Source organism: Schistocerca gregaria, chromosome X, assembly GCF_023897955.1.
Source record: "Schistocerca gregaria isolate iqSchGreg1 chromosome X, iqSchGreg1.2, whole genome shotgun sequence".
NCBI lineage: Eukaryota > Metazoa > Arthropoda > Insecta > Orthoptera > Acrididae > Schistocerca > Schistocerca gregaria.
In genome coordinates this window covers 24,886,891-24,914,301 of record NC_064931.1, presented here as the reverse complement: position 1 = coordinate 24,914,301, position 27,411 = coordinate 24,886,891, and the positions used below count along the sequence as shown (strand labels likewise).

Genomic DNA, 27,411 nt, shown 5'->3' with positions numbered 1-27,411 from the left:
GTAATAGGTAGCCCGGGTGGCTGCCTAGTGGGATAATTATATTATATAGAACCAAGAGGGAATGAGTCGGAATGTTAGAAGTAGTCACAATCAAGCTACAGTAGCCCATTACAAACAGTATTGTAAGGTGCTTAAAAAAGTTACTAGGTAGGCAAGGACTATGTGATATGCAAATAGAATAGCTGATTCACAAGATAAAAGTAAAACCATTTGGGAAGTTGTGAAGGAAGTGTCTGGTCACAAGCTCGACAATATAAAGACAGTTCGCAGTAAAAATATTTCTGTTACTGATCAATCAGATATACGTACAGTATTTAGTAATTGCTGGTAAATTAAATAAAACTTTTGATTCTACAGATAATCATATAACTTTATTGGCAAATGCCTTTCCGAGATTCATGTCTGAAATACTCCTCTGTGATAAAGACACGGGGGAGACAGAGTCAATAATGAAATCACTGAAGACTAAGGAATCTCATGGTTATGATGGAGTGTCTAGCAGAATATTAAAGTACTGTGCTGCAAATATTAGCCCTTTGTTTACCCATATTTGTAATTTTTCCTTTAGGCATGGTCAGTTTCCTGAACGATTAAAGTACTCAGTACTGAAGCCGCTTTATAGCAAGGGGCAAAGGGATAATGCAGACAATTTTAGACCTATTTTTATGTCATCAGTGTTTTAGCTAAAGTTATTGAGAAGGCTGTGTATGTTAGGATAATTGATCATTTTGCATCAGATAATTTGTTGTCAAATGTACAGTTCGGCTTTAGAAGTCGTTTAACATCTGAAAATGCCATATTCCCTTTTCTATGTGAGGTACTGGATGGATTAAACAAAAGTTTTTGAACGCTAGGCGTATTTTTTGATTTAAGTAAGACGTTTCATTGTGTTGATCACAAAATATTGCTCCAGGAATTGGAACATTACAGAATGCGGGGAGTATCTCACAATTGGTTCACATCTTGCTTTAGTAACAGACGGCAAAATGCCATTATTCATAATATTGAGACTGGCTGTGATGTGGGGTCTGAATGGGGTACAATCAAGTGTGGAGTGCCCCAGGGATCAGTGTTGGGGCCACTCCTGTTCCTTATTTATATGAATGGTATGCCTTCTAGTATTACAGGTAACTTTAAAGTATTTCTGTTTGCTGATGAGACTAGCTTGGTAGTAAATGTTGTTGTGTGCAACATTGGCTCAGTTTCAAATAGTGCAGTACATGACCTAAGTTCATGCCTTGTAGAAAATAAATTAACGCTAAATCACAGTAAGACTCAGTTTTTACAGTTTCTAACAGACAGTTCAACTAAATCTGACTTTTTAATTTTACAGAATATGCATATCATTAGTGAAACTGAACAGTTCAAATTTCTGTGTGTTCCGATAGATAGTAAACTGCCATGGAAAGCCCACGTTCAGAATCTTTTTCAAAGACTTAACGCTGCCATTTTTACTATTCGTACGGTATCTGAAATAAGTAATCGTTCTACATGAAAATTAGTCTACTTTGCTTATTTTCATTCGCTTATGTCGTATGGTATTTTATTTTGAGGTAACTCTTTTCATTGTAAAAGGATATTTTTTTGTTCAGAAACGGGCAATAAGTGGTGTAAGTTCATGAACCTCTTGTCGACCTCTGTTCATGAGTCTGGGTATTTTGACATTGGCCTCTCAATATATACATTCCTTTCGGTCATTTCTTGTTAACAGTATTAGCTTATTCCCAAGAATAAGTAGCTTCCACTCAGTTAATACTCGGCAGAAATCAAACCTGCATTTGAATCGGACTTCCTTACCTCTTGTGCAGAAAGCTGTGGAGTATACTGCTGCACCCATTTTTAATAAGCTACCACTCGATTTCAAAAATCTTAGCAGTAATCCACGCGCTTTCGAATCCAAACTGAAGAATTTCCTCATGGCTAACTCCTTCTATTCTGTCGAGGAGTTCCTTGAAAATTTAAGCTCATTCTTGTTGTATTGTTGATTGCGTTTACTTAAACTTATGGCTTGACTTTTTTCCGGTTCATAAACATTTTATTTTTATTTGTTATTACTTTTGTATTGTAATTTCATGTAATGACACGTTACATGACCTTGGAGATTTGCTCCTCAATTTGGTCCTACTGAATTTAACGTGTAAATAAATAAATAAATAAATGGCATATTCCTATAGGCACGATACGATACAAATTGCTCTTCAACTGGACCACACCCGACAACATGCCTTCAAAGTTGAGCATTACCTTCAAGACGAACTCAGAATGGATCCATTACTCATTGTGGGCACACATTTGTCCATCACGTCCAGTATTGGTTATACAATGATGACATCTGGGCCGTGTACACTCACGTGGTCAATGAGTTCGCTGATGCTGCTAAGTTCACACACTCAGACGGTTATATTGTGGCTGTCACAATAGACCAGGCGAGACTTCGCTCACGTATGCTGCGAGTATTTAAGCTTCCTTTTGAAGTGCTGGTAGATGTTGTCAAGCCAGCTTTCCGTCCATATTGCAACGCCATCAGTCTTACGGCTGAAAAGTGGCCAACTTTCGAAACGTACGAAGTAAACAGCTGAGTACGTTAGTCAAAAATCGACTTCTCGAAAGATGTCCCATCGTACCTGAACGTAGGTGGATGTCGTGCCATCATCATCTACGATGGCCAACCACGAACGTGTTCCGACTGTGGACAAGAAATCCATGTTAGGTGTGTGTGCCTTCAGCGTCGTCTTACGTGCTCCTCAGCACAGTATGTTGTCATATCCTCGGAGACGTATCAAGTCCACCATACTGCTTTTGGTGGACGGTGAAAGGAGTCATTTGGCGATGGAAAGTCTAGCCACAGGAGCGCAGAACGCCACGTCACATCTTCCGACGACTCTGACGACACCTACTGCAAGTACAGACCACCAGCCAGCCATCTGTGGTTGTACCTTTGGAGGAGATGGACATGGGTGCTAGGATTGTGCCTTCGTTGGCCTTTCTTATAGATAATGAAGTATCAACGGAACGTCCGCTGCACGCCAATACGAACGTTCGTCCGTAAACATGATCATCTCAGTAACGGAAAAAATGGTTGTGGGGTCCTTTTGGCAAACGTCTCCTTCGCGCGTCTTGTCTGGAGGAGGACGACGATAATAGTGATTTGGAAGAAACGCCGAATGACGATACTAGACGACTGGTTCCCCACCTCATGATACTGGTATCACATAGCTCTCCAGCGAGGCTTCGGCGTCGGACGAGCAGGACGGTGACCTTACAGCACCGACCAATGACTCAGCAGCCCACGATGAAGGGAATTGCGAGTCACCCCTCATAAAAACAGCAGCTATTGTCCCATGCGCTGAAGACGACGAGGTTGTGGGTGACGTGGCGATGGGGGAGGCAGAGGGCCATGGCATTTCATCTGCCACCTCTGACTGGGGTTCTATGGTGTGAAGCTCAGGGATTTTCTGTCTCCCACTCGTCTACTATGACGATATATCCAGCTAGCAGCCAGACAACAGACCTTCCATCTAGCCACTATCAACATCAATACGTACGGACACAATCTGACCTTGCTCCAATGAATGCTCACTGTAGCAGATGTTGATCTTGCCTTCTTACAAGATGTCTATATAGCAACCTTCCCAGACCTCTCTGGATATACGGATTGTGTCTCACACGCATCTCTCATTGACAGCGGGGTTGCCACCCTTATATGTGAGGGTTTGACGGCCACCATTATGTGATACCTCCTGAATATGATGGGCAATAGTCAATGCCGTGCATTTCGTTGACTTCTACGCTCCTTCTGGTTCAGGACAAGGGAGAGAACGCTCATGTTTCTTTTTTTTTTCCACAGAAGTCATAGCGCAACTCTGCCAGGGTCGGCTGGATGACATAGTAATAGCTAGCGGCTACAGTTGTACGTAGGCACCTACCGACCAGCTGCTGTGCCGTTCACGTTGCCTGGAACTCGAGGCCCTTATACTGGATCTTTGTCTGGTCGATATGTGGTGACACATATCTGGTGACACCCCTGGATTCATCCACCTTACCAGCGGGATGGATCGGTTTTACATCACACATAATGTAACGGCAGCAATAAATGGTGCGGAAGTATGGCCTACGGCCTTCGTCGATCACTTGACATATAGACGTTCAATAGCCCTCTGTCCCTTCGACGCGTGGGATTAGCCGAACGGTCTCAGGCGCGGCAGTCATGGACTTTCGGGCTGGTCCCGGCGGAGGTTCGAGTCCTCCGTCGTGCATGGGTGTGTGTGTTTGTCCGTAGGATAATTTAGGTTAAGTAGTGTATAAGCTTAGGGACTGATGACCATAGCAGTTAAGTCCCATAAGATTTCACACACATCTGAACATTTTTTCAGTCCCTTCGATCTGTGGACGGCCCGACTCCCCTGGAAGATTTACAGGGACCAAATCGCTTCACAGGTATGTAATGGAGACCATGGACCAAGCCGTCCTCGGTCGTGCTCACTTGTGATCAGCATTAACTTAGTGGATGAAATGTACCAAGCCTGCTCTCTGGTGGACACTGATGGCATATCGCATGGATGCAACAACATGGAGATGGCACAATGCCGAAATTTTTTCATACTATCCTGCGAGAATGTTCCAACATGTTACCCTTGCCAGATTACCCATTGCTGATCACCTGCGCCAAAGTTAAGATCATCGTCCTGGTGAGCCTTCAGCTACATGGTTCCAGTGTACGGGTGAGAGGTAATGACGAGGTACCTCAGGAATGACCTTCGATGCACCATGTTAACTTGGAGAGTAAAAAGCGAACAAGAGTGGTGGTGCATAACTCGGTTATTGACGACGGCCAACTTGTATAGGTGCATCAGGACAGTGTATGAACCTCCTTCCACATGCATTTTTCGCTTCTCTTTGGGGCAGAGCGTGCAGATCATACGACGGTAACGAAGGTTTCTGTATTACTCCATGATACGGTTCCATCGGATATGGCAGCAGACATAGTGCAGGATGTGACGAAAGAAGAAGTTAACAACACTATCTGTGAAGAGGCTGCAAACAAATCGCGAGAACACGACGACCTCCCCTTGGAGTTGTACAGGACTTTTCAGCAGCTTTTGATACCATGTTGGACTGCGATTTGTAGAGAATTACTGTCCCCAACATGTACCCATCTAAGGCTCTCCTAAGAGGTCTTGTAGTGTCAATACACAAACCTAAAGATGAGAACTGAAGACAAGACTACCGAACTTTGACTTTGCTTAGTAGTGACTTGTAAGTTTTCACACAGATACCAGCATACCATATACGATGTTCAATCTGCCACGTCATCTCTGCAGACTAAACTTCCCTATGAGGTTCATACAATATCAGGTCTGATCTGTGAAAATATATGGTCTTAATCTCCCTAGCATGGATCCAGCCCTTCGCATGCGGGCTGTCCTCATTTAATTCTAGTCAGGCGTGTGATCGTGTCGACCAAACCTCTCACACTGCAGCACTATCCAATATGCAGTACCCAGATATCTTTATTGACGCGATCAAATGCCTGTTACACCGGGCGCCGCCACGGGTACTCGTCAATAGCCACCTGATGGGTAACCTCCATATCAACAGTTCATTGAACCAGGGCTGTCCATTATTTGCAGTGCTTGGAACCTTTGCCATGTGGCCTGCACCAGCAATTAACAGGACTCCTATATACCAGCTGAACTTATAAGCGCACGGTGTATGCTGACGATGTAATGCTTGTCGTCCGTGGAGCCGATGACATGACAGAGGTCATGCCCTGGACTACAATATACGGAGCCGTAATGGGAAGTAAACTAATATTGACAAGTTGCTCGCACTGCCTGTAGGGTCAGGTTTGTCACGAGAGTGTGTTGTCCCCCTTCAGATTATCGACGCACTACAATGCATGAGGGGACATCCGGTGCACGATAACACTGATCTATAGGCGCCTATTGAACCTGACATAATGGATCGAAGCATATGGTCACTCAATGTCTTACAGCAAGCACATTATGCCAATGTGTACTTAGCATCGCGGCTTCCACGTGTCGCACAAACTCTCTCATCATGCACCCACTGGTTTATAGCATTATGGCCGGCTACTGTTCCTTTGTAAGCAAAGAGATGTTTAAAATTAGATACGATTCCCTCACCCTACACAAGGACAGAGAAGGGCCCGTGCTCGTCAATGTCTGTTACGGGATGGTGGCCTTCTAATCAGTACCCACCTAAAGCAGCGGCGTAAATGTCCATTGAGGTTTACGAACACGTTACTGATGGCGATTGAACTGTCTTCTCTGGACCCACCGATTATGTTAGGAGACCTCTGGGCTCCCTTCAGTCACCTTAGGCTATTTTATTAAGTCCACAGCTATCTACACCAAGTGACAGCGACCCTGCTATTGGGGACGGCGAAACGACTCTACATCGAACTATAGTGGTCCCGCCGGCTCAACATGATCGAATCCAAATACCCAAATACGCAGTGGACAGTGGTGTTGAGAACCCTCTCACTTAACTCTGACGCACAAGCTGCGGGGTAAGTGGCTATCAACAGGAAGTGACACACGAACGCCTTCATAAGATCCACATGAGGATTTACCCACTTGCCCGACATGCCGCGAGGTAGATTTTGGCGTATATAATACGTGCAACACTGCTCCATATCGGTGCATACAAGATTTTTCTACTGGATATAGCGTTCTACCCCAGAGCTCCGGAAAACGCAGTCTTGAGATCATGAAATATCTCTACCGTGACGACCCCAAACACGTTCTCGATTTCTGGTGTTACCTCCATGATCGGTACCACACCGTTATTCACAGTCCACAACTCGATCAACTTTCTTTAAATTACCTACGGAGTGCCTAGCGCCATTCACAGAGTAGTTGGATCGTCCCCAGCAAGGGAAGCTGATATGACTGATGATAAACTTTAACGAACGAGCGTGGAACAACACAGACTAAGACGGGAAGACACGGCGGGTGACCGGGCATCACGCACGATGGTGCGGCACTTACGCCTTTTCTATTACTATTCTGTTTTTATTTTTCTCCTCAATCTGTAACACGCGACAGAAGCGTCATTTAGTTCTCCACCGCCGACTTAGCAGGGCTTACTATAAGTCTTTTCCTTTAGTTCTTCATATATACATAAAAATAAAAGTAAATAAACGAATAAAAAATTAAAAATGAATAAAAGTTACACAATTGTTGCTCTATGACTATAAACAAGTATATTTGTCTTTTTTCCTTTGCTTTTGGTTTGTCTCAAACAAATGGTGGCACAATGGCTAATGTCATGGACTATCACTTTCGTGCCCTGTGTTCGAAAACTGATTAATGTTTATTTATTTATTTTTTTAATTTATCCAACTATGTCCATAGAAGGTTACGACAAGAATGATTCTTATTAAGTTAGGGGATACAAAAGCGCCATACTAATTGTAGAACTACAACTGGATTTTACAATAAGTGTCATATCTATTGTTTAACATATGTGTGTGGTATATTTCCAGGGATCACAGGCTCTTTAAATTCTCATATTCTTATGTTTCATTCTTATATCAATTCTTGTAGTAATTATTTTATTCTTATGTTTCAGAAAGATTTGGTGCATTGTCGTCGATGATAGCGATCGCAGAAACATAGAAATACCGAATACTACGAACATCACGCGAAGGCAGGTTTATCACAGCGACATTTCTTCGTATGGATGTCATCCGGGAAAAAAAAATATCGTTAACATTGCTGAAGATTTCACGTGTTGGCCATAACGTCGTGGCAAACCAAGTGCAACGGATCACTTTTCTGAAAACTGCAGCTTGCAGTTGATTATAAATCAAGCACACTAGAAGAATTTCACCGAAAACAATTTCAAATAATTTTGTCATTAGTTATTTTTTTAATTCCTTCACCAGACATACAATTATTATTCAAATAAGGACAACTTAACTAACTTAACTTCAGTATACATTGGAAACATTCGTGGAGTAATCTTCTTCGGTCATGGGCAGAGAAATGAAAAGCAAAAATACAAATAATAATCGGCTTTCGAACACGGGGTGCAAAACTCTGCAGCGACGACGCTAACAACGGTGCCACCGCTTTTGTTGAACTATTTATTCGCTAACAGGCACTTAAAGTACCTCGGAAACTTCGACCATCGTTTTCTCGAAAACGGTCGAGTATCTACGGATAAGCTGGGCACGTGTTTGTCTATTTTCAACGTTCTTCCACTGAGCGAAGTTTCTGGAAAACCTCGTTACGGCACTTGCCACGTTCTCCTCGTTAGTCACTGCAGTACATGATTACTGAAGCGTCACTATGTGTCTGCGATAATGGGCACAGGAGGACAAGTGTAGCAATATCGTCGTCGAGTAATACTCGTTTTTGTGGTGTTTTGTTTGGTGACGGATTCGTCCGCTGTTTTCGTGTCAGTGGTGTCCAGGATGATTCAGCATAAAGGTACGGTCAGAATTGCGTTTGAAAAGTCCACCCGTAATCAACAGCTACGTCCCCTTGAAATTTATGCTTGGTTAGTTGAAACATTTGTATTACTTTACATCAGATTCACACCGCGTATTTTGACACTGAGCTCTGTCTTTTTCGTAAAATTAACGAGCACCGTCCTAGTACACAGGTTTCTATCCACCGTAGGATTCTGCGCCATGTGCTCCCCCATGTCGATGCTCCAGTGTTGCAACATAGGAGGCCCAGCTCTGTCAGATGTGGAATCACCCGTGTCTTTTTTGGTGATACAAGTTGCGTAATAGTCTCCTGTCCTCCTGTGGACGTTGTTGAGGCGGCGAATTCGAGCCTTTGTTTGGTCTTTGGCGTGCGTGCATCTTAAGCAGTCGCATCAAGGATCGAGTGTGTCTGATCTGTTCCCTCCCCCCCCCCCCCCCTCCTCCCGCTCCCAAGGATATCGGGATATCGTAGTCTGACGGACAGCGAATCCTCTCTGTTCCGTGTCGACCTCTGTCGACGGCCCTTCAGTTCCACAACCTTCGGAGCATCCGCCTTTGAACCCCGTAGTGCAGGCGTCGCCCCAGGTTCTTTTCCATCTTGTCGTCCGCTGATCCTATTGTTCTGTCCCTGTCTGCCTTGCAGGATAATCCCCCAGCGAAGCAGGCTACTTTTCCTGGTCCAGCGCCGTTGGATTCTGATCTTACGTTTCATCTCTCTAATCTTCCGGCTGCTGAGGTGATTTAGTCTCACGGCCGCGTCCAAACGGATTGCCCTGTGTCGCGCAAGAAATCACGGCGTAAGAGTTCTGCAGGTCGTGGGACTGATTCCCCACCCTCAGAGTCGTCTGCCTACTCGGCAATGGATTGATGGTAGGAATGTGGTACATATGGACTTTACTTTTGTCCCACTTTGGTAGATGACTCAGTCACACACCCCTGTAGCTTTGAATGTCGATCGCATTGAATTTGAGTTATGTCTCGCTGCTCTCCGTAGATTTATTTATTACTCTAGTGAAGATATTATATTCTTGGAGGAAATATTCTTTTCCATCCATTCTCTTCCGGAATACCAGACCCTTTTTTAAATTAGCGCCAGAAGATTCAACAGATACTGCTCTATTTTTCGTGAAGTTATTCCTGTCACTGGCATTGAAATTCTTGATTCTGGCCACGGAATTGGTTGTCGTCTTTTTGTCCTAACTCTGGTTGTGCCTTATGCAGCATTTGGCACGAGTCAAACGATGGCACCCTCGAAATTTTACGAGGAGCTCAGTTATCTTTTGCGGGACTGAACAGAATGTTGAGTTTATAGAAGATTTTTAGGATATTGGAGTATGTGATTTTATTGCTAATTCCACCTGCCATAAATCCCCTGGTCCGTATGACCTCCCCCCCCCCCTCTTCCCCCAGGGGGGCCACAGTCCCTTTTGTGGGTACATGTGTGGCACACACGAGGCCGCGAGCTATTGCAGTCTCCTTCCTTTTTTCAGACAGCATTAGCGTCTCTGTTCCTCTCCTTCCCTGTCCTTGCTCCTTTCTCCCTGCCCCCTCCTTTCCCTTTCGGTGGAATTCTTTATATCGGCCTGGCAATCCTCTTGGCTTTCTTTTGGTGTGTGCTATTGTTTAGTTTGCTGTTTTCATCTCCTTTTCTGCGTTTTTGGTCCCCTTGGGATAGACCTCCATTTCCAAAGTTTTCCGTTCATGCACACTGCTCCCCTTCTTGCTAGGTCACCAGCACGGTAGCCAGTCCGTGTGGTGGGGCTGTTAAGTACCCACTTGGCTGAGCCCCCTGACAACACTTGGATCACACTGCTATTACATGAGCTGCTAAGGCCTCGTGTGTGCCAAGGAGTCGATGCTCATCACTTTGAGGCACCAGAACTCCCGGCAATGGCCGCTGTGCCAGATGGCCCTTGCTGTGGTTCGTTTGTGGCCACTGGGCCAGGCCCTGGTTGGAGTGGTTGGTACTAGGGCAGACGCTTTGCACATTAAGTGACAAAAGCTTCAACATCCTTTCCCTCAGTACCTGGTTTGTACCAGGACGGATGGTGAAAGTTTTGCCACCACCAGGCCTTTGTTTTTCGAGGAGATGACTGAAGATAAGTATGGCGATGTGGAATCCATGAGTATAATGTGGTCTGGTTCTTTGGTCATAAAGACATCTTCTGCTGACCAATTTGAAGCCCTGTATGCTTGTGACCATCTCAGTGACATCTCAGTCTCCGTCGCACCCCACTAATCTTCGAACTCGGTACAGGGAATCTTTTTCCACTGGGAAGTTCTCGAAACTGACGTGGAGCTCCGTGAAAACCTCGAGCAGCGAGGAGTCCGATTTATCTGCCACATACAGCGAGGCCCTAAAAACAAAAGCATGGATACAGGCGCCTTTATTCTGGCCTTCGAGGGGGATATCCTCCCAGAGAAGGTAAAGGTGATGGTGTAACGGTGTGATGTAAAACCTAACATTCCACCACCGATGAGATGCTTTAAATGCTTGTAGTTTGGACACGCCTTCCCGCTGCACTAATGATCCTCTCTGTGGGCGCCCCCTCCATGAGGGGATTGCCTGTGCTCCCCCGCCAGTGTCTTCCCCACGCTCTCCAGCATGACCAGTGTATATGAAAGAACGACGGATTCAGGAGTACAAGACCTTAGATCAACTTACCTACACCGTGGCTTGTCGAAAGTATGACCTGCTCCACCCCGTGCCTATAACTTCTACTTCTGCGTCAGTTACGTCCAGTCCCCCTCCTACCCCCTCCTCTTCCCATCCCCACCCCATTCGCACCACACCTTCTGCCACACCTTCACTCTTCCATCAGTACCCATACCAATCCCTTTGGAAGCTGCTCTCCCTCTTCTGCCGGAGAAGCACTTCCCTTCTTCAGCAGCCACTGGTACTGGAGCTCCATCCTGGGACTCCTCTTCCTGGCACCCCCTGAAAGGCGATCTGCAGCTCCACATTGCCTGCGTGATCCATGGCCAGTGGGCGCCAAGATTGCCAGGTGTAATTCCGTGTCCGACCTTGCGCAGTCTGCCCTTCTCTTCCTTCACAAGAGAAGAAGCAATAACACAAGAACAATGGCAAGGCCTCTCCAGTACCCCCTGAGGTGCCACCTTTCCCTCCTCCAGCCAATGAACAAACAGAGTGTGACCCCACCTATATGGACATTTCTCCATCTTTATAGGTGATGGAGGCGGCTCAGTGGTGTGACCGGCTCCAGTCCATTCACTTCCCATTTGGACTCCAGTTTGAGAATCCTCCAATGGAATTGTAATGGCTATTTGCGTCACCTTCCGGAGTTGCAGCTCCTTCTTTCCTGCTACTCTGCGGCTTGCATTGCTTTCCAGGAGATCCATTTCGTCAATTCTTACTCACCCACCCTTTGTGGGTTCCACACTTTCTTTCGAAATCGAATTGGTCACTTATGGGCTTCTGGTGCTTTTCGCATCTGGTACGCAAGGATATTGTTAGTAAATGGGTTCCCCTCCATACCACTCTGGAAGCAATTGCTGTCAGGGTCCATATGGCCACTTCAATCACAATCTGTAAGCTCTACCTCCCGCCAGACAGGCCGCCCACATCCCTTTCCCTAACCACCCTTCTTCAACAACCCCCTTCTCCCTTCCTGCTTCTAGGGGACTTTAATGCCCACAACCCTCTTTGAGATAGTCACACGACTACTGCCCTGGGCAGGACAGTTGAAGCAGTTCTGGCAGGGCTTAACCTTTGTCTCCTAAACACCGGCGCTTCCACACACTTTAGTGTGGCACACGGCACTTTCTCTGCCATTGATCCCCCCATCTGCAGTCCCGGCCTTCTTCCTTCCATTCAGTGGGGTGTCCACGATGACTTACGTGGCAGTGATCATTACCCAATTGTTTTGACCTTCCTTCAGTATATCTCACTCTGTCGCCCTCCCAGGCGGGCCATGTCTGAGGCTAATTGGGGTGCCTTCTCCTCTGCTACCATCCCCCCCGCCCCTGTACTACTACGCAGTAAAATCGATGAGTCTACACAGACTTTGACTGCCGCTATACTTTCCGCAGCTGTTGCAGCCATCCCTTCTTCCTCGGTCCCCCCCCCCCCTCCCACTCCCATCAAAAGATGGTCCCTTAGTGGACCCCAGAAATTGCTGTGGCCATAAAAGTCCGCCGCCACGCTCTTCAATGCTTCAAGCAGCACCCCTCTGCTATTCTCCTTCTGGTCTTTAAACGATACCGCATCCGGGCCTTTTACCTAATCAAATTTCAGAAACGCATTTGCTGGGAACGATGGGTGGCTGCCATAGGACTGCACACCCCCTCTTCACAAGTCTGGGCGAAACTCAGGCGAATTTTTGGCCATCGTCCTCCCACTGGCGTTGCAGGAATATATGTGCATGGTGTTGTCCTTACCTATCCAGAATTTGTCATAGTGCATTTTGATCAACACTATGCTGAAGCCTCTGCACCGACTCAGTATCTTCCTACGTTACTCCTCCTGAAAGAGCGCTCAGAACGACTGTTTTTCATTTGTCGCTGCTTGGAGCCTTATAATACCCCATTTAGCGAGTGGGAATTCGCCAGCGCCTTCGCCCTTTTCCCGACACGGCTCCTGGACTGGATCGGATGCATAACCAAATGTTCCAACACTAATCGGTGGCCGGACACCGTCATATACTAACCCTTTTGAACTGTCAGTGGAGTGAGTTTGTATTTCCTACCCAGTGGCAGGAAAGCATTGTTATTCCGGTGCTGAAGCCTGAGAATCCACCTCTTCAGTTGGATAGCTACCATCCAATTAGCCTTACCAACACCATCTGTAAGCTCCTTGAACGCCTGGTGAGTCAGCGGCTGATTTTGATCCTTGAATCTCGCGACATTTTGTCATAGACTCAAGGTGGTTTAACTGTGACCGCTCCACAGTGGATAACTTGGTCAGCCTGGAGTCTGCTATCCGGTCGGCTTTTGCCCATCGGCAACACCTCATTGCAGTCTTCTTTGACCTGCATAAAGTGTACGACACCACCTGGCACAACCACGTCCTCGCCACCCTTCACGAATGGGGCCTTCGTGACTCTCTGCCCGTTTTGATCCATAACTTTCTCTCTTGTCGCTCTTTCCGGGTCAAAGTTGGTTCCTCCTGCAACACTTCCCATCAGCAAGAAAATGGGGTTCTACAGGGTTCCTTGCTGAACGTCCCTCTCATTAATGAACTGGTGGGGGCTGCTGGGCTGACAGTGTCCCCCTCTTTGTATGCTGACGATTTTTGTATCTATGTCACTTCCTCTGTCGTGGGTGCTGCAGAACGCCGTCTACAGGGGGCAAGCTACTGAACGCAATCTTGGGTCTCTCCCATGGCTTTCAGTTTTCGGTGGCCAAGTCGTGTCTCATGCATTTCTGCCGTCGCCGTGCAGTCCATCCCCATCCGGAGCTGTTCTTCGATGGCCAATTCCTCGAGGTGGTGGCCACCCATCGCTTTTTCGGTCTGGTCTTCGATGCCCGGTTGACATGGCTCCCTCATCTTCGACAGCTCAAGAGGATGTGCTGGTTGCATCTCAATGATCTTAGAGGTCTGTGCAATACCACCTGGGGTGCAGACTGCTCTATTCTCCTGCGATTGTACAAAGCGCTGGTCCAGTCTCGTTTAGACTATGGGAGTCCTGTCTATGGTTATGCGTCACCTTTGACATTGCAGATACTATACCCCATCCATCATTGTGGGGAACGACTTGCAACTGGTGCCTTCGAGACTAGCCCTGTGGTTAGCCTTCTCGTAGAGGTGGGGAATCCTTAAGTGATTTTTGAAAACCGTGCAAAACTGAAATCGAAGCAACCATCGTCCAATCAAAAGTTCAAAGTGTTTCCACGGTGCCACTTTGCTCAGCAGCTTTTTCCAAATTGAGTATCACATCTGATGTATGAAGACAAGAAACCGTAGACAATATTTTAGAGCTTTAAAAATAATCCAGATGATTGTATACGCCTGTTTGTTAATAATGATGTACCACTTCACGCCAGAAACGAAACTGAAATTGAAGCAGTGAATGTAAGTGGATGGCGCTACATAAAAAAGGCAAATTTTATTTCATCTGCTATAATAGTTATGTCTGTTTTCTGAAATACGAAATGGATCATCATCACTGATTGCCTCCCACGGAGTTAAAAAGTTACAGGCGACTGATTGGGATACCCAAGCCCTCTGGAAGAATTGTATGAGTAAATATGGGACGTCGGGCCGCAGGGGGGGGGGGGGGGGGGGGTTATGATAAAGACGAAAATCACCTCTTAATCAGGACAGTTCAACTACAGGATGGCACACGAAATATGTCACCGCTTGTTTCGTACATAATATATGAGTCACCATAGATATCCTGTGGAGCAGAGGCAGCCAAGATTTCGGTTCGAGGGCCGTGCCAGGGCCCCAGTGCCAAAGCGTTCAGCCTCGCCCCACACTTCCCCCACCGCCACGCCACACTGTCTGGGCGCGTGGAGGGTGAAGAGGGGAAAACTGCGAACGCGTCGCATTTAAATGGCAACGCAGACGCATTGCATACAGCTTGGCGTTATATTTAACATTTTTCAACAACATAGATCACGAACAAAACAAATTTTCAGTATCAGTCTTTTTATTTTTGGCGCTAAAGATATAATATCCTTCTTATCTGGCACAGACTGTCAGCATACAGACAGACACAGACAATTTCACAGAGATTTGTACTCAAGTTGCCATGTAATCGTGACTTATATTAGTTTAATAACGGAAAAAAGGTCTTGCACAGAAGTATGTCGATCAAAAGATTGCAGCACTTTTGTGACCTTATTATGGAGACTTGAAAACTCTACTTGAGGAAAGCATTGTAGATGCTCTGGACAGTTTAACACAAAAAGTTTTGTCATAACTAGAACTGTCCTGCAGATTAGTAAGTTACTTCCGCACCTGCACAGGGGCCCTTTCAACTAAAACTGCAAAAGGTCTCCAAAACAGCTCGATAACAGATGTAAGATAGACAGTTTCTTCAAAATCTTTATAAAACTATCCTTTTAAATCGTTCAGGATGACAATGAATTCTTCAGACCTAGCATTTCCTTTAATGCCAGTGAGCTTTGGCAGACTTTCTTTGTCAGAATTTGTCTCTTCTGCAACGTGATTTTCTTTTTAAGTTAATCCCCATCAAATCAGAAAGAAATTATGCAACGTCTTACCGTGGGCACTGTGTAGTCAAATCTACTTAAAATTCAATGTCGTCAATCCATTTTTAAATAGAAAAATCGTCCCAGACATTCCCCTTGACTTAAAAAACGTACTTTGTAGTAATATGTGAAGTCTCTATACTCTTCGTTCAGCTCCACTGAAAACTGTTGCAACTGAGAATAGAATAATGGGTGCGACTTCAGAAAATTTACTGTTCGTATCACCAATTTCTTCACGTGCTCTAAGCCTGCAAATTTAGCACAAACTGTTTCTTGAGGGACAGTACATAAGTCCCATCTGTCGATCGTTGTCAATTTCTGTTTTTTCATTGTCAATTAAATCTTTAAATTCTTTGTGCACGGTTCTGTAGTGTCGTTTCATAGCAAATATGAAGTATCCGTCGCTTATGCGTAACGACAATTTTCATACCTCTTTTCTTCTGTCATTCCCATTCATTTTAAAGCAATCGATAGATCGCTAGATTGCTTCTTTTTGTGCAAACAGCCACAGGTCCTGTTCATATCACGAACAAATAGCGAAGAGTAAACAGCGCTGACACCGCGATTCTACCAAACTCAGGGAGCTGTGCCAAGCGAACAATGCCGCAATGCTAAATGAAATGTTGCGCCATTCGGGGTACTTTCGAGACGGACTGAGCAAAGCCGAGTGCCTGGCCAGGCCCACACGCACAGCGCGAATGAAGTCTGGCACACCATGGCCGCCCTGCTGCAGAGCGTCTCAATAGCAGTTGCAGTAGAGCTTGGAGAAGCAAATGAGTTACGAAATAAATTGTCATTCACGATAACGTCGCTAGGAGAGTAGTGTTTACAACATGGCTGACAATGGACGACTAACAATGCAGTAGCTATCGGGAGATGTGTGAATTTTTCACGAAACAAAAAATCCTGTTGCGCGTTAGAGGCGGTTTCGACGACAGTTTAACCTGCGGGGGACCCCAGGAAAGAGAACCATTCACAGGCTGTATTATCAGTTTGTGTGAGGAGGATCAATGTTGGAAGCGAAGCGACCTCAGCCGAAGCCTGTTTGCTCGCCCGAGGATGCTGAAGTGGTACGAGTTGCTCTACAGAGAAGCCTTGGCAAATTGATCATAAAAGCAACAGTGCAGCAGGGCATATTTAGACGTTCCGTTCAACAGACTCTTGACAGGGAGCTCCAGAAGTGCCCGTACAAGATGACCTCAATTCAGAAGCTCACTGCGGAAAACAAACGGCAGAGACCACTGTGCGCCCGCTGGCCGGAGGACAGCCAGCAAACTCTCAACAACGTTTGGTTTTCAGACGAGACGAGTTTTCATTTGGATAGTGTGGTTAACAAGCAAAATGTATACTTTTGGGCTACGGAAAATCTAAACAACATCATGCTCCAAGTATTATAGTGTGGGTCGCACGTTCCAGTTACGGACATATCGGACGTTTTTCTTTGAAGAAACTGTCAACAGTGCGCGTTATTTGAGCATGCTCCGCAACAACTTCGTTCTCGAGCGACATGCGGCTCATTTAACTCTGGTTTCTGGGTCATTTCAATGGTGAACAATTTCTGCCCCCCCTCCCCAATAATAGTCCACACCTCTTCCTATATGACTTCTTTGTTTGGGTGTACCTAAAGGAACAATTTCCCTGAAACGCCCACATTATGTAATGGAAATCAGACGCCTTATTCTTCAAACTTGCAGTGACATCATAGAAGACATGTACAGCAGAATTATCGCTAACATCAGTGTTCGTGTGAAGGAAGTTTGTAATCACATTGATTGACGTATTGAAAATGTGCTGAGTTACAACAGTTCTCCACAGAACGTCTTCCATGCTAGTATAGGTTCCTTTGCGTTCGTCTTAACAGTAATGTGTTTATTCCAAAACAAAATGGTGACACATTTAGTGCGCCACCCTCTACCTACAAAGGTAATATGGCAATTAAGAAACGTATGTCGTAACGTTTGACAAAGCTCATTAATATAAAGGGGGATGAGTGGAAAAATAAGATCAATTGTGACCTATTGACGTCTGGTAGACAACGTTTCAGCTTGTATTTATAGCTACTATGCCTCCTTAGCGCTCAGTGGATTTCATTCTTTTACTCCCAACAAGGAAAGACTCCCGACGCTAACGGCATGGTAGTAATCTATCTGACAGACTGAAAGACAAGTTCGGTTTTTTTCCCCAAGAATGACTACGAGATCCCGGCAATGGCAAGGGAAGATAAGTATGAAACTGTCAAAGAATAAACTTGACAGTTCATGTATCCAAATTACTAATGAGTACTAAAACAAAACAATGGAAGAGAGAACTGAGTATTAGTTACAGCAGGATTAGTTGAGCTTTAGCAAATAAAAAGAATCAGAAAAACGAAACGGACTTCAGAATATCCAAGACACATTCATAGGACTTCTCCAACTAGAAAAAGCTTCCGACACTGTAAAATGGAATATTTTTGAAACCCTCAGGATTATAGGAAAGCAATCAACAATGTGTACAAGAGCCAAGACCGCATAACATGAATAGGAAACCAAGAAAGAAGTGCTCGGATTGAAAGGAGCTGTAGACAGGCATGCAGTTTTTTATTCTCTGTCCTCAACTGTACAACCTATATATCTAAAAATCAAAGAAGGAAATATACGAAAAGTCCACAACTACGATTAAATTTCAGAACGACAGTATATCGGTGGTAAGATTCGCTGATTAAATTGCTATTCTCAGTAAAAGTGAGGAAGAATTAATGAACCTGTTGAATGGAATGAATGATCTATTGAGAACGGAGTATGTATTAGGATTAAACCAAAGAAAACCGAATGTACTGAGGAGCAGAATAAATGAAATTAGTGACAAGCCTAATATCAATATTGGAGTCCAAGAACTCAAGAAATTCTGCCACTTGTGAACAAAGAGTACGTTATAAACAGACTAGCACAGACAAAGAAAGAATTCGAAGACAGAAGAAATGTACTACGGACTAAGGATTCGCGTTTACAGGAGGACGCTGGAAATTAAGCCGTTTCATAAGAAGTGACGATCTGTGAAAGGAGTGTATAGAAAACACTAACCAAAAGAACACAATGCGTTAGAGAAGGGAGTAGCAGTAGTAGCAGCAGCAGCATTTGTAGTCGTCCTTAAGGTATTTATTTCGAAGACAGGTCTGATGCAGATTTCCACTCTGCTGTGTCCTATTGAAGTCTATTCATCTCTGAATAATTATTTCAACCTATATCCATCTGAACCTGCTTACTGTAGTCTCTGTCTATAATACATTGCATCATCTGACAATGTTACTTTACAATTATCATTTCTTACTTCATACCAAATGAAAATATATTCCTCCCCATTTACTTTCATCCTCCTCCTAGTATTAATCGAAAGTAGCTTGTCTGAATAAATAATTCCATAACGTATCTTTTACAGTAACCCAGTAGACCTTGATAAAGGAAATGTCATCGATGCTATTATGTTCCTATGGCTTTAAGGCCTCCATCAATAATGTTTACCCCCTCACACTTTCCTCCAATACCAAACTGACAATACCGTTATGTCGCAGGATATGTTCAATCAACCAAAGTTTAGTCGTAAATTTCTGTTGCTCGGAATTTGATTCAGTGTACTTTCATTAATCACCCGACCTATCGATCTGATCTTCTGCATTCTCCTGAAGCACTACATTTCAGAATCCTCTAGTCTCTTCTTGTCTGAACTATTTATCATCCATGTTCCACGTCCGTACCAGGCTACACTTCAGACCTCCACAAAATACTTTCCATCATTTAAATTTATACTTGATGTTAGTAAATTTCTCTTTTCTGAGAAAGCTTGTCTTGTGATTACAGGTCTGCATTTAACATCCACTGTACTTCCAAAATCGAGGGTAATTTTTCTGCCCAAGCAGTGAAACACCTGTTACCTTTAGTGTCTCGCTTCCTAATATAATTCCGTTTATATTTAATTAGACTACATTCAATTATCCTTGCTTTAGTTTTATTGATACTATCATATAAACTCTTTTCATAACACCATCAGTTCCATTCAAACGATCTTCCATTTCCTTTGCCGTCTCTGAATCACAGTACCATTGTCAAACCTCGAAGATTTATTTCTTTGGTAACGACATGATTAGTAGAATACCTGCACGAAAATAGCTGCTTATAATAACTAATCTTCATTCACGACAGACTTTTTTGGCATTTATCGCCATTGTCAAATACCTACGATTACAATTTTGTGAAAACGTGTATAAATGTGAATGTCATTTATATTAAAGTGACTATCTTCTAGTCACGTCTAAACTAATGTAACTTCCATATTACGTCGATAGTAAACTGTCTTTGTTTTAGTAAGATGTTAAAAGATGAAATATAATATACAGAACATAGAACGTTAATTACGGAGTGACAGATGTTTGACATTTCCAGTGCTACGATGCTATAGGTTTACAAAGATTTTGAAGATGAAGAGGAATATTATTTTGTTTTTACGATTGTCTTTGGTTGTTGCATATATTACTTCCGATTTATCCATTTTCGTGCTCTAAAATTTCAATAAAGTTTTTCAGGTAGGACGTGTGTCTAAATTTCTGTTATTTTCTCGTATGTTCTCCAGTGCTCTAGGGATGTTCATTGCAAGACGTTTTAGTATTGTGTGCAGACCATCACCGACGCAGAAAATAAGATACTTAGCAGCAGTCTACTCTCCAGCAGAGTTAATGTACTTTTTAAAGGCACAAATGTTCAAGTAGCCTTTCGAACCAATAACAACTTTTCAACAAAATTACGTTTCGCCACCACAAGAACATGGAAATATGATAACCCAGGCAAATATAAAATCACATGTGGCAAATGTATTAGCTTTTACATTATCCAAACAGGAATAAATTTTAAGAGAGCGAAAATAATCAGCCGAGCTTGATTCTACGTTTGAAGAATCAGAACGACACTGGTGATACGATTTAAAATACACTCTAAATCCTGTAGAGAATAACAAAAGGTTTTGAAATTAAGATTCTTGAAGAACTGGAAACTTATGTACACACGAGAAAATACCCACAAGAAATATTAAACAAATATACAGAATATAGACACAAGTAATACCTCAAAAACTTCATTGAACTTTCGTAACACGAAAATGGATAAAACGAAGTAACATATGCAACAGCCAAGGACAATAGTAACAAATTTTAGTTAATAAAATAAAATCACTGATCATCTGTATAATCTTTGTATATGTATAAGGCTGTACGAGTGGGACTGCCAAACCACTGTCACACAGTAATTAACATTTTATTTTCAATATATTTACATTATTTACCACCTTTCTAAAACAGTGGCAGATATAAGACAGTTCACTAACGACGTAATATGGATGTCACATCAGTCTAGACATAAGTAAAATATAGTCACCTTAATATAAATGACATTCACATTTATACACGTTCACAGCAAAACTGTAATCGAAGGTGCTTGTAATGACAATAAATGCCGCAACCGTCTGTTGTGAATGAAGATTAGTTATTATAATCAACTATTTTGGTGCACCTATTCTAATAATAAATGGCAACGGCCTTGCCGCAGTGGATACACCGGTTCCCGTGGGTTCACCGAAGTTATGCACTGTCGGGCGTGGCCGGCGCTTGGATGAGTGACAATCCAGCCGCCTTGCGCTGTTGCCATTGTTCGGGGTACACTCAGCCTCGTGATGCCAATTGAAGAGCTAGTCGACCGAATAGTAGCGGCTCCGGTCAAAGAAAACCATCACAACGACCGGGAGAGCGGTGTGCTGACCACACGCCCCTCCTATCCGCATCCTCATCTGAGGATGACACGGCGGTCGGGTGGTCCCGATGGGCGACTTGTGGCCTGAAGACAAAGTGCTTTTATTCTAATAATAACGTTATTATCAGACATATATTATGCCAGTGGCCCAAAAAATGGAAAAAAATCATTTCTTCTCCCTGAACTTTCACTATTACCAAAATGTTTCATGTGTTCCTTCGACTGATTGCTCAACATACAGAGCAACAAACATCGGGGACAAGCTACAACCCGTCTCACTCCCTTCTCAGCTACAGCTTTTTTGTCATGTACACTGACTCATAAATGCTGTCTGGTTTCTGTAAATACGGCAGCTGGCAGTAGAGGGCACAAATAGCAGAAGAAGACGGAGACTAGATTACGTACAAGTAATTCAGTACGTTGGGTACAAGGGCTGATTTGAAGCGGAGATACTGGCTTAGGGGACGAAAGAGCGGTTGGCCTCAGCGAGCCATTCGGATGAGGAAAGATAAGACTACGCGGAAGGCGATACTCACCGAGTCGCTGGAGACGGAGCGCGCGGCGAGGCGGCCGGCGTGGGCGTGGCCGTGGCGCGTGGGCGTGTGCACCGCGCTGAAGGGGTCTCGGATGACGTTGAGCGAGGTGCAGCGCGACACGCTGGACTGCAGCGGCGTCTCGACGCTGACGGGCGTGGCGTAGCCCATGTCGCTGGGCGTGTCCTCCAGGTCGGGCGCGCACTCCTCCTCGCGGCTGGAGCTCCACCACGCCGCGCACCACGCACGCATCCACCGCCACGTGAAAGGCGCGCCCTGCAACAAGTGTCCGCGTGCTATAGGGCGGCATCGCCAGTCCACTGGGTGGTCGAGAGATGCGCCGACCTAGCTGGCCAACGCAGGGTTTGGTAAGCACAAAGACAAGCATTAGAAACTCTCGCCCTGTGCGGACATGCATTAATTTGCTGAAATGTAAGCCCATTTGTCGTCATTCACGGTTAGCTATTCTGGGCTTACATTTCAGCGAGATAACGCTCATTCGCACAAGTCGAGAATGTCAACTGTTTCTGTTGGTGTTCACCATATCCTACTTTTGCCAGTAAAGGTTTCCGAATATTTCCCCAAATGAGAACGTTTGGAGCATTCTGGGCAGGGTCTTCCAACCATCTCGTGATTTTAACAATCTAACGCGCCAGCTGGATAGAATTTGGCACGGTATCCCACAGTAGCACATCCAACTGCTTGCATAAATTCCAGAGGTGGACCGACGCGTTATTGACTTGCTCAATTTGTGAAGGTTTTATCTTCAATATGTAATCAAATTTTTCCTTAAATTGTAATCAGTTCTTTGTCTGTACATCTAAATCACTTCTACAGATTTCCGTCTCAGTCGGATAATGTCGTCGTGAAGCGTCGTTTATTTAATTTTTTTCCTTATAATGTATTTAACACCCAGCTGTGGATAAAGGATTCATTCAAATAAAATGATACAATACACTGGAGCCGAAACACACACACACACACACACACACACACACACACACACACACACACACACGCACGCACGCACACTTACACACACACTTCAAGCACAAAACCTAGACACCGAAACGTGAGGGGTTGCCAGGAAAAGAAAAAAACATTTAATATGAATATTAACTGTAAGGTTTGCAATTTACTTAGAGACGAACGGTGCACGCCACTTTCGGCTGTCCATTGCGAGGTCTAATGTGTTAGAAAACCACTGATTTCACGCTCACTGATCGCGAATTGGACGTAAAACGCAACGCAAGCACGTATCATATGCTAGTAAACAGTCTCAAACGCCGTATGTAGAGACCCTCAAACGTCAAACAAGGCACAGTCCAGCGATCAGGAGAGTTCCAACTTCAGATGACCGCCGGCGTACAGCGGATCCCATGTGAGTATGCATTGCCATCAGTTAATTCTCGTACACTAAGAAAGACTTGCAGAGCTTGCCTGCACGTACTTCTGGATTAGGGTTATTTTTTTACATCGTACATTTCCCCACACGTAACTCAGTGTGCCACTTGCACTGTGACGAGTACTTGAACCTAAGGGTTCGACAACAGCAAAAGAATCTGGCACTTCCACAATTTTACATCTACATCTACGTCCGTACTCCGCAAGCCGCGTACTCGTCGGAAACATCTACATCTACATCTGCATCCATACTTAGCAAGCCACCTGACGGTGTGTGGCGGAGGGTAATTTGAGTACCTCTATCGGTTCTCCCTTCTATTCCAGTCTGGTATTGTTCGTGGAAAGAAAGATTGTCGGTATGCCTTTTTGTGGGCTCTACTCTCTCTGATTTTATCCTCATGGTCTCTTTTCGAGATATACGTAGGAGGGAGCGATATACTGCTTGACTCCTCGGTGAAGGTATGTTCTCGAAACTTCAACAAAAGCCCATACCAAGCTACTGAGCGTCTCTCTTGCAGAGTCTTCCACTGGAGTTTATCTATCATCTCCGTAACGCTTTCGCGATTACTAAATGATCCTGTAACGAAGCGCGCTGCTCCCCGTTGGATCTTCTCTCTCTCTTCTATCAACCCTGTCTGCTACGGATTCCACACCGGTGATCAGTATTCAAGCAGTGGGCGAACAAGCGTACTGTAACCTACTTCCTTTGTTTTGAGATTGCATTTCCTTAGGATTCTTCCAATGAATCTCAGTCTGGCATCTGCTTTACCGACGATTAATTTTATATGGTCATTCGATTTTAAATCACTCCTAATGCCCACTCCCAGATAATTTATGGAATTAACTGCTTCCGGTTGCTGACCTGCTATATTGATATATTAATGATAAATGATCTTTCTTTCTTTGTATTCGCAGCACATTACACTTGTCTACATTCAGATTCAATTGCCATTCCCTGCACCATGCGTCAATTCGTTGCAGATCCTCCTGCATTTCAGTACAATTTTCCGTTGTTACAACCTCTCGATATACCACAGCATCAGCCGCAAAAAGCCTCAGTGAATTTCCGATGTTACCCACAAAGTCATTTATATACACTCTGAATAGCAACGGTCCTACGACACTCCCCTACGGCACACCTGAAATCACTCTTACTTCGGAAGACTTCTCTCCATTGAGAATGATATGCTGCGTTCTGTTACGTAGGAACTCTTCAATCCAGTCACACAATTGGTCTGATAGTCCATATGCTCTTGCTTTCTTCATTAAACGACTGTGGGGAACTGTATCAAACGCCTTGCTGAAGTCAAGAAACACGGCATCTACCTGTGAACCCGTGTCTATGGCCTTCTGAGTCTCGTGGACGAATAGCGCGAGTTGGGTTTCACACGATCGTCTTTTTCGAGACCCATGCTGATCCCTACAGTGTACATTTCTAGTCTCCAGAGAAGTCATTATACTCCAACATAATCCGTGTTCTAAAATTCTACAACTGATCGACGTTAGAGATATAGGTCTATAGTTCTTCACATCTGTTCGACGTCCCTTCTTGAAAACGGGGATGACCTGTACCCTTTTCCCATGTCTTGGAACACTACGCTCTTCTATAGACCTACGGTACACCGCTGCAAGAAGGGGGCAAAGTTCCTTCGCGTACTCTGTGTAAAATCGAACTGGTATCTCATCATGTCCAGCCGCCTTTCCTCTTCTGAGTGATTTTAATTTGTTTTTCTATGCCTCTGTCAGCTGTTTCGATATCTTCCATTTTGTCATCTGTGCGACAATCTAGAGAAGGAACTACAGTGCAGTCTTCCTCTGTCAAACAGCTTTGGAAGAAGACATTTAGTATTTCTGCCTTTAGTCTGTCATCCTCTGTTTCAGTGCCATTTTGGTCACAGAGTGTCTGGATATTTTGTTTCGATCCACCTACCGCTTTGACATAAGACCAAAATTTCTTAGGAGTTTCTGCCAAGTCAATACATAGAACTTTACTTTCGAATTTATTGAAGGCCTCTCGCATAGGACTCCTCACACTACAGTTCGCTTCGTGTAATTTTTGTTTGTCTACAAGGCTTGGGCTATGTTTATGTTTCTGTGAAGTTCCCTTTGCTTCCGTAGCAGTTTACTAACTTGGTTGTTGCACCACGGCGGCTCTTTTCCATCTCTTACGATCTTGCTTGGCACACCCTCAGCGTCGTGCGCCGCGAACGCCGCTGAACCCGCCACTCCCCTTGGGGAGAGGGTGGCCCAACCGCGCCCGGTACCCGCGAAGATGTCTCGACAGCAGGGACCGTGGGTGACGCATGTAACACCTGGGGTGTACCATGCGACGCACCAAACTCCCCACTGCCGCTACACTCCGTGGCAGCAGCCTGTAGACGGCTGTTCGCGAACAGTGGCCAGCTCCTCCTGCGTACGTACTCAGCAGTCACACATCCTATCTATCCTAAGAAATCAACAGTTTACTGTAGAGAGTTAATCAACTTTTAACTAGACTGCTAATTCACTAAAGGCGGCTGATACCTGACTAAACTGTGATTACTAGACACTTCTTGTTGGAAACAATGAAAATGAGCACTACCTGTCTCTGTACTGTATTCAAAACAAACACGAAATCTATGGAACACTATTATTAGTAGTCGAAAATTAAAGCTTCCTAAAAGCAAAAACACACGGAAAAATAATGGACAAATAAGAAAAACACAGTTAATAGTTAAATTTACGTAGCTCGCTGCACAGCAGATGTGAAGTAGACGGCAGTTACGACGATTAGTGATTTGTAGTACTAGACATTACTGTGTGTACCCGAATCATACTAAAGTTATAGTATGGGCGGCCTTTTGTACCGGTACTTTATTGGAGAATCTAGAAAGCTTCATTTGTGTTCTAATAAACCAATGTCTGTGCTCTTCTGCGTGTTCATTGCTGACAAGTGACGAAGCAATAAAAACCAGACCAGTTAGCCAACCCAGAGTTTCATTTCCCTATCATCACCGTATCTACATCTTCAGCCTAATACCGAAGATTTTAAAAGAAGAAACAGCTATTTGGCTGTGTATTAATATATTTATTTCTTGTACCTGTCCATATTTCGGCTTTCATGGCATTATCGAGTACAACGCTAAAAGTTGTTCTGCCATCATTAAGTCATGTCTGTTAAGGCAGTCCAAGACCTGAAAACAACCACCTGCTTTTGGCTGCCTTAACAGATATGACTTAATAATGGTCTAACAACTTTTAGCGTTGTACTCGATAGTGGCATAAAAGCCTAAGTCTGGATAGTGTAATAGATAAATATAATAATACACCTTCCAATGGCGGTTTACTCTGTAAAAAATTATCCTTCTGTTCCAGCCACAGAGACCTGAAAAATCTCAGCTTGACCACTTCACCGATTCACTCCTGTACAAAGCCGCTCGTGTACCAAGAAACGAATTACCTTAAATCTCGCTTCACCTCTGATCAGAGCGTGAGCTTATAAGTAAGGAATTCGCTCCTCACGTCGGCTTACGACAGAACGTTGTTCCACAGCAGCTATTCATACTGGAATCGCTTTATGAAGGGCCAAACCGTAGTGGAAATGACGGAGTATGCAGCAAGGGAGAGTAATGAGGAGACGGGCTCACCTCGTAGAAATCTGGCTCGGCGGCAGCGATGGAGACGGCCGTATAACTCGACTGAGGGGGGAGTTCTAGGTATTGAGCGCTAAGGGTATAACAAAGCAATGATGGTGGCCTTATAACCTCGCCGTTCAAATTTTTCCACTGAACGGGTCTCATACAGTCTGCCTGCTCATACCAACTATTTATTTTATTTTGCCGGACAGAGACTCGAACACGGGACATTTGCCTCTCGCCGGCAAGCGCTGTACGACATTTTGTTGGTTTATTTTTTTTGTTTTACATTTTTCGCTTGCATTAACGACTTTTTATTTCTTATTTGTTTATTTATTATATGTTCTGTACCTCCAAAATTTGCGGAGACAACTCCACTACAAATAGTTTCTGTTAGTAAGAAGACATTGTAAACAAATTAAAGGATATAAATAAGGGCGTAGGGCGTA

General features: G+C 44.3%; 1 protein-coding gene across 1 annotated transcript in view; it reads right to left on the bottom strand.

Moving 5' to 3' along the window:
* Window positions 1–27,411, bottom strand: part of LOC126298918 (muscarinic acetylcholine receptor DM1) — a 1,498,118-nt gene that overhangs the window by 36,724 nt on the left and 1,433,983 nt on the right. The window contains exon 7 of the mRNA XM_049990459.1: window positions 21,948–22,220. Within this exon, the coding sequence (XP_049846416.1) occupies window positions 21,948–22,220 (273 nt within the window). The remainder of the gene's footprint in view (window positions 1–21,947; window positions 22,221–27,411) is intronic.